This window comes from Dromiciops gliroides, chromosome 1 (genome assembly GCF_019393635.1).
Source record: "Dromiciops gliroides isolate mDroGli1 chromosome 1, mDroGli1.pri, whole genome shotgun sequence".
Taxonomy (NCBI): Eukaryota; Metazoa; Chordata; class Mammalia; order Microbiotheria; family Microbiotheriidae; genus Dromiciops; species Dromiciops gliroides.
The window spans coordinates 682,904,913-682,914,013 of record NC_057861.1 but is presented as its reverse complement, the minus strand read 5'-3'; the positions used below and the strand labels follow the sequence as shown (position 1 = coordinate 682,914,013).

The 9,101-nt window shown below is 34.6% G+C and overlaps 1 protein-coding gene across 1 annotated transcript; it reads left to right on the top strand.

The window, feature by feature from the left end:
* Positions 1-1,130: 1,130 nt before the first annotated feature.
* Positions 1,131-7,191, top strand: LOC122753587 (40S ribosomal protein S3-like). The gene is given in 4 exon segments (XM_044001082.1): positions 1,131-1,229; positions 3,676-3,780; positions 6,660-6,944; positions 6,946-7,191. Coding segments are annotated over 4 exon segments (735 nt in total).
* Positions 7,192-9,101: the final 1,910 nt, after the last annotated feature.

The window sequence follows — 9,101 nt, the reverse complement described above, 5'->3', positions numbered from 1 at the left end:
TCAAAGAACTCATGATGGAATATGTTCTCAACATCCAGGAAAAAGAACTGTGAATTATGAATGCATATTAAACCATACTGTTTCTACTTTTGGGCTGGTTTTTCCCTTTATTTTTTGAGCCTTTTCCCTAGTGCTCTGATTCTTCTTTCACAAGATAACTAATGCAGAAAAAAATCTAAGGATTGCATTTCATTCAGTATAAAACAAATATTAAGTTCCTACTAAGTGTAAAGCATTGTTTAAGGTGTTAAGAGAAAAATAAATAAAACATGAATTTGCAAAACAAAACAAAAACAAGTCAAGAAGTGAAGAATAGGTTATTAATGGCTAGGGGGTAAAAGGGAATGAAGTCAGCAGTTATATGAATAATTGAAATCTTCTCTCACTTCTTTTTTCTGTAAGATGTTGTATAACAAACTCCATTGTCAGTATTATTTGTTTTACTCTATATAACTCTTAACACCAATGCTCTCCATAATGCTTCTTGTTCTGATTCTTTGATTTCCTCACATAAGCATACATTTACTTATGTATGTATGTACATGCGTACATACATGTATGTGTATATATGTATGTACATACATGCATGCATACATGCAATCAGATATTGAGTATTGGAAAAGAATTAAGAGGCCATGTAGCAGTTTACCCCAAATTTAATATTTAATAGATAAGAAAACTAAAGTTCAAAGATGGTAGATGTTGTGATATAAGTAACATGAATAACTAGACACTTTCTTCTGGCTTCTCAAAATTATCCATTATATAAATTATACAAAGAGATAAAGCAATTTCAGTTGCTTTCATTGTCTAGAAAACCAAGAATCCAAATAAGGTTAAAAACCCAGTGAAGTAACAGAGTAGAAAGCTAATCTCTAACCTCAAATAATCTTCCTCATCATACATTCTTCCACTACCCACCATAGTTTTTCAGTCCTGTACAATCAGAATCAGAGACTTGCAACAAATATCAAGTCAGCCTCTGTCCTCCTCCTTTCCCCAGACCACAGTGCTATGGGAAGCCAGAAAGCAAATGCACACCTTAGATGGGACAATAGACTATCAGGACACTATGTTGCAACAGAGCTCAACCAGGTAACTGAGGAACAGAGGGAACCAGGGCAAGACACATGTATGGCTGTGTAGTGCTCTACAAAGGCTACAAAATAGTGCCCAACATCCAGCTGACACTTGTTTCCTCAGAAGTTACTGAGAAAAAACTGAGGCAGGTAAAATGTGAATTGCCAGAGTTGAAGGAAGCTGAGGCCAACCTGATGTCCGGCCCCCAAGGAAACTGCTTTCAAGGGGAAAGAAGTTAGAAAGTAAGCATTTGGAAAAAATAAGGGGCAATAGACAGAAATTAGCAAAACTGAAGGAGGAAGAAAACTCAAAGACATTGAGCATAAGCAGATAAACCAACAGCAAAGATTTGAATAACAGAAAGAAGCATGGAGTCCAGATCAAATAAAAGAATTCAAGAATCTATGAATAAGTATTTCAAGTATTTCAAGACAAAGGAAAATTAATGATGAGGTAGAGGGCCTTATAGATTTCCAAGAAAATATGGAATCATAGAAGCGTGTTGCTGAGTGGTTTGAAAGAGAAATAAGAATTGTAAAAACAGAACTAGAAAATTATAAACTACTTTTATGATTAAAAAAAAAAGAATTTTGAAAACAGAATTTAGGCCTTTACTGGGGAAATAAGTGGCAGAAGGTTTTGTTTTTGTTTTTGTTTTTTAAACGAATCCACAGTGACAATTTATTAAAGAAACAAAAGAAAAAATAATAGCTTAGGATTGCAAATACACAGAGGTAAAAGACGGTTTTGAAGAAGAGAAGCAAAAGATGATAACATTACAAGTAAACATGCCGATGAATAGTGAAATGAGCAGAACTGGGAGGACATTGTGCAGAGTGACAGCACTATTGTTCAATGAGCAAGTGTGAATGACTTAACTACTCTCAGCAATACAAGGATCTATGACAATCCCAAGGATTGTCTAATGATGAAGCATAGTATCCACTCCCATAGAAAGAAATGATAAAAAGAGAACTTTTGGATTGAACATATATAACCTATACCATATTGGTTGTTGTCTTGTTGAGAGGGGAAGAAAGGGAGGGAGGGAGAAAAATTTGGAACTCTAAATCTTATGAAAATGAATGTTGAAAACTACCCTTACATGTAACTGGAGAAAAAATAAAATAAATGTTTAAATGTTTATTGCAAAAAAAAACAAAAAAACAAAACCAAAAAATAAAAAAGGAAACATGATCTCCATACAAGCAAAACTTAATGATCTCAAAAGTAAAATGTATAGAGATAAGTTAAGGATTATAGATTTCCCAGAAGAACACAAGTGAGAAATTCTGTATACAATAACGCAAGTAATACTAAAAGATGCAAAGAACTTCTGAACACAGGAATAAAGTCCAGTGAAAGAAGCCACAGCTCTCTTCCAATAATGTTAAAGGACTTGTCCATGGTTAAACAGGAAGTAGTTAGTAGGATAGTGGGTATGTGAACCTAAGTCCTCTGATGTCAACTCCATTGTTCTTCTATTGCTAACCAGAAATCAGCAGACAAATATGAATGAAGGCAGCAATAGATACAAGCATTCAGGAATAAAGATAACAAATATGAAGATTAAGAGGTTCACTGAAACATTCAATGTTTCCTTTATTATTAATCTTACATTATTTATCTCCATATTTAAGATAATTAATTGTTTTAGCTAGTTTTATAATAATAATAATAATAATAATAATAAACATCTACATAGTGGTTTATGGTTTGCAAAACACTTTAAATACACAAACATATATTTTTTCTTATTGTTGAGTCATTTTTCAGTTGTATCTGACTCTTCATTACTCCATTTGGGGTTTTCTTGGAAAAGATATTAGAGTGATTTGCCATTTGCTTCTCCAGTGTATTTTACAAATGAGTAAACAGAGGCAAGCAGAGTTAAGTGACTTGCCCAAGGTCCCAGAGCTAGTAAGTAGCTGAAGTCAGATATGAAATCAGGTCTTCCTTTCCAGGCCTGGTATTCTATCCACTGAGCCACCCAGCTGTCCTTAAATATATTACCCGATTTAAGTCTCACAACACTGTTAAGTAGTTTCTATAGATATTATCTCTATTGTACAGATCATGGCTTAGAGAAGTTGTTACTCTTTAGTGAGACTTGCTTCCAATCCTTCCAGACTCCACTTTCACCTTATATCCACCACATTATGCTCTATTGTGTTCAAACAAAGAATTACCCTCAATGTATGAGTCAATATATCTCCCAAATTCACTATTTTAAAATTATTTGTATTGTTCACAACTTTGGTGATAAATATACTACATGTGAGACCAGGAACATTCATTTTTCATTTACCCAGAAATTTAGAAGTTGGTTTTGTAATATAACTCCAAGCTCATCAAAGACTTTGGTTATTTTAGTGACTCAGATAAACATAGTGAGTTATGGTCTTTTCATTATAGACTCATGGGAAGTCCATAAATTAAATGAGAGCTAATAAAATGAGCTCATCACTACCAAGAAGAAGTAGATAAGCTTGGACAGATAAAATGACAAATGGCCTAAATCTTCACTTGAAACTCAAATTGAACTGAACATGAACCCTGTGGGGTTTGGATTCACTTTCCCTGATTATTTTTCAGTTGTGCATCTCAACACTTTCTGAAATCTCAACGCCAACCTTAAAAGTGCCAGAAGATCACAGAAACAAAAGGTTGTTCTTGGTAGCTTTTGAAGCCAACAATGAAGTTAGAAATACTGGGAAAGTTGAAAGACATATGGTTAACATAACATTTTCAGGAGACTCTTGTCTCCCCAAGAAGTTTGCATGAGTATGCACACAATGGTGCACACTTTAAGTTGTTAAGTGTTTTATGATTCAACCATCACAAAATATACTCTCTTAATCTTATTTATCAACAGATTTTTTGGGAGAGATTTGTCTGTTTAAAAAGAAAAGACAGCTTCATTATTATTTTCAAAGATACAGATTTATTTTTAATACTATGCCAGTAGCAAAATAATTTACTTTGGAGAGTTTAGAATACACACACACACACACACACACACACACAAAACATTTAAGTATAAATAAATGTGTATGTGTGTATACAGAGAGAGAATACACATTATACATTCAAATAAATATATGAAAATAAATAGATGTATATGTATATAGGAAAATATATAGGAAACATATATGCATATATCCACACATTTATTTCCATGTATATACATACATGTGTTTGTGTATATGCATATATATGTGTATATATATGTATATATATATGTGTATATATATGTATATATATATGTGTATATATATGTATATATATGTGTATATACACACATATGTGTGTATACCACTTAGACATCATTGAAACCACTTAGACATTATTGTACTGGTCAGCTGTCAGTCAGTCTGTGTTCTCCCCTTGTTCCTTCCAACTAGAAATGGGCAGTTGAAATCTCATAGACGTCCATGTCTTCACTTCCAGGTTCAAATTTACTGTCAGACACTTACTAGCTGTGTGACCCTGGAATGTCACTTAATCCTGTTTTCCTCATTTTCCTTATCTATAAAATGAGCTGGAGAAGGAAATAACAAACCACTTTGTGGGTCATCTTCATGATAGCAGAAAATTCAGTCAGTGTTACTGTGTCATAAAAATATATAGCCTGAAAAATTAATGTCCTTTTGGCTTTTCACCACAAATTTGGTCCCTGCCTCTGTCTCTTCATCATCCCTGACTTCTCTGTACCACCCCAAATTTCCTCCTGGGGTTGATAATCTTTCCATATTCTTCTGGTCTTGGCTAGGAAGCTCAACAAAACCTCCAAGCCTATGAAAATTTAGCAAAGTGATCCCCCCTCTACCCTGACTCTTCCCTCATTTCATTCTTCTCCTTACCCATACACATGCACACACACACACACACACACACACACACACACACACACACACACACACACAGACTTTCCAGAATGTAAGTGAAGACAAGTCCCTACCCAGATGGCCTGTCACATAAATGTGTGTGTGTGTGTGTGTGTGTGTGATTAATGGTCAGAATATTTATAATCTGACCATTAATCAGATTTTTTTTTTTTTAGCGAGGCAGTTGGGGTTAAATGACTTGCCCAGGATCACACAGCTAGTAAGTGTTAAGTGTCTGAGGCCGGATTTGAACTCAGGTACTCCTGACTCCAGGGCTGGTGCTCTATCCACTGTGCCACCTAGCTGCCCCCATTAATCAGATCTTAATCAAGATATTTATTGAAAAGTTTTACTTCCTTCTTTTCCTAGCTGTATTTTTTTTGTCCTTGCAAAGTTTTTTGAATTTATGTAATTGGTTGCAATTATATAATTGATTTTTATCTATTTTATCTTTTGTGATCTCCTTTATCCCACGCTTGGTTAAAATTTTCTTCTAGCTGTAATTATGAAAAATTATTCCATACATTTTCCTCCCTCAATTTAATTTTATAATGTGATTTTTTATATTTATGTCCCATATTTATATGAAAAATAGCTTTTCAGTTTTGTCATTAGCTCTTCTGCCAAGTAATTTATGTTCTTGAGTATATTAAATACTCAATTATTGTTTATGATTGTTCTTAGTCTTATTATCAAATATGCTCTATTGATTCTATTTTCATACCAGTATCAAAAGGTTTTTATAGTTACTTCTTTATAATTTAATTTGAGTTCTAGAAGGGGTATCCCCTTTATTTTTGTGTTTTTCTTCATTAATTATTTTTATACTTTGCCCAGTCTCCTCTCTTTAAAATTCCATTATTTACCTACCTTTGGTCCCAAGGAACCTCTTTTCTTGGGCAAGTCCTATCTATCAAGAAAATTCACAGTGCATTAATAACACCACCACATTTTCACCTATGCTGGGTTTACCACCCTGAGAATAACACTTTACTACTGTAAATAAGTGATAAAATTTTCCCATTCTTTCCCAGTCAAAAGATCCAATAATTTTAATTTTTAGAGAAAATGAGAAGAAAAATACTTTAAATAGTTCTGCCTTCTATCAATCTGTTTTGATCCCCCCAGCCCTCCCAAATAGATACCCTATCCTATTCTTTCTTTTAATATTTTTTTCCAACACAGGAGAAAACAAAAACAAAGACAAAGACAAAGAACTAAAAAAAAAAAAACAAAAACAAATGAAAACAACAACAATAAAAACCTTTCTCCCAAACCTGCTTATATTGATGGCACTTCCTTTTTCCTTGACACCAAGTTTCAAAGTTTCATTATCCTCCTTAATTTCTTCTCCTTAAACTCCCTATATACATTCAATGTTAACCTACCACTAAAAAGATCTTATGAAATTTTCTCCTTAACTGCTCCCTATTATCCCCACTGCTATTCCCCTACTTTGGGGGATTGCTTTCACTATTTCTCATTGGGACTATTAACATTTTTGACTTTTAAACAATCTCCCTGTTTATTTCCTCTCCAGCAAATTCTTAGTATCACCAACAAAATAATGTTCAAAATGACTGATCACATCAGCCCCTCACTTAAAAGCCTTTGGTAGTTTTCCATCATCTACCAAGTAAAACAAACTACTTTTCCAAGAATCCAAAGCCCTTTACAATCCTACCTTTCCAGAATGATTTCACATTGTACTTTTTCACATACATTTTACTCCTTAAATGGGCTAAAATTCACACTGAGAAGGTGGCCACCAGAGGTCTCTGTGCTAATGCTCAGGCTGAGTCCCTGCATTACAAGCTCCTGGGAGGCCTTGCTATGTGTAGAGCCTGCTATGGTATCTTCCACTTCGTTTTGGAGAGTGGAGCAAAGGGATGTGAGGTGGTGGTGTCTGGTAAACTCAGAAGCCAGAGGGCCAAGTCCATGAAGTTTGTGGATGGTCTGATGATCCATAGTAGAGACCTCCGTCAAATACTACATAGACACAGCTATGCACCATGTCCTCCTCAGACAGGGTGTATTGGGAATTAAAATCAAAATAATGACACCCTGGGACCCAAGTGGCAAGATTGGCCCCAAGAAGCCCCTGTCTGACCATGTGAACATTGTAGAGCCCAAGGATGAGACTCTTTCTACCACCCCCATCTCAGAGCAGAACAGTAGGAAGACAGAGAAACCCGCTATGCTCCAGCCAGTGTCCACTGCATAATAGGACTCTGTGACATCTGGAATGGTGTACAAAACTCTTCTGTAAAGATCTTTAAAAAATATTTTTCAAAACAAAAAAAAGGGGGCAGCTAGATGACGCAGTGGATAGAGCACCGGCCCTGGATTCAGGAGTACCTGAGTTCAAATCTGGCCTCAGACACTTAACACTTACTAGCTGTGTGACCCTGGGTAAGTCACTTAACCCCAATTGCCTCACTAAAAAAACAAAACAAAACAAAACAAAACCAAAAAAAAAGGAAAAGAAAAAAAATAGCTTCAAAATAAAAATAATGCAAAGTAATAATTCATAAGCAAACCTGGCAGTAACAGATAACAATTTTAAAAGCCAACCTAAGAGTTATCGGGATCCCCAAAATATGAAGAATTTGACCACAATATTAAGGACAACATTAATATAATCACAGAAATATTTATATCAATGAATACAAAGAATCTTGAGTCCTATAGATTCTATTGATATGCAAACCAAGGTGAATCTCAGGTTCAATTCATACAGATACGTCATTACTAAATTTCAAGACTACAGGGCAAGGAGAGGATTTTTTATAAGTAGTAAGGAATAAAAGCAATATAATTGAGAATGAACCCAATTTGTTTAGGAAGTCATCATTGAAAAGTAAAAATAAGAAAAGATGGCACCAGCATATGATAATTCATATGTACACATATGGTGTGTGTGTTTGTATATATACACATTTTATATGTGTAAAGAAAATGAAGTAAAATAATTTGTCCTGCATCAATTAAACAGAAAAACAGAACATGCTTTTCAAAGACAAAATATTTAAGACATCATTAGAATTTTGGAAATTTGTAGAAGGGAGACCCAGTCTTGAAATGATTATGATGGTAAATACATTCAAAATGAAACATTGCAAAGAGACAGAACAAATAGAGACAGAAAGAGACAGAGACAGAGAAAGGGAGGGGTAAAAGAAATATAGCAAATATGCTCTTAAGTTAAATGAATGAAGATGTAGTATTCAGAATAAGGAAGTGATGCTTCCAGTGGCCTATGACCTAGTCATACAACATGTGGTAAATTGTGTTTAGTTCCCAACCTTTGGTCAGCTAGGTGGTTCAGTGGATAGAGTGTCAGGCTGGGATCAGGAAGACTCATCTTCCTTAGTTTGAATCTGGCCTCAGACACTTACTGTCTTACTAACTTTACCCAATTAGCCTCAATTTCCTCATTTGTAAAATGAGCTGGAGAAAGAAATGACAAACCACTATAATATCTTTTTAAAGAAAATCCCAAAATGGGTCAAAAATATTTGGACATGACTAAAACAACTGAATGACAAGACCCCCACCTTCAGGAGTTACATTGACAAGGTAAAATAAGTATAGAAGAGGTTGAGAAGACTAGAGATCATGTAGTAATAATACTGGGAGAAAGAATAAGGGTTATTTACCCTAGACAACAGAACACATGTAGGGAATTATAGGTGTCTTTAAGTACTTGAAGACCTTTCTTAGAGAAAAAGCATCAGACCTACTCTATTTAGCCTCCAAGTATAGTAGGAAGCAAGAAGGAGAAATTGTGGGTCAATAGATCTTGTCACAATTTAAAGGAAGAAAAAGTGATTTTCACAACAGAGCTTTTCAATATGGAATAGGATTTATCAGGGGGATAGTGGGTTCTTCACCCTAGCTAGAGACCCTCACACTGAAGTTGGATGCTGTCTTATTAAGGATTTGTTGAGGGAATTACTGTTCAGCATGTATTGCCTCAGATTACCTCTGAAAATCCTTTGGGTTGTATATTCCATTTTATGTTTCTTTGAGATCATTTGAAGAATTGTCATTTAGCCTGATACGTATAATGCTCAAAAATCTTATACTTTCTTTCTGAAAAAAAAAATGACATTCTAAAGTCTCTCAATATGT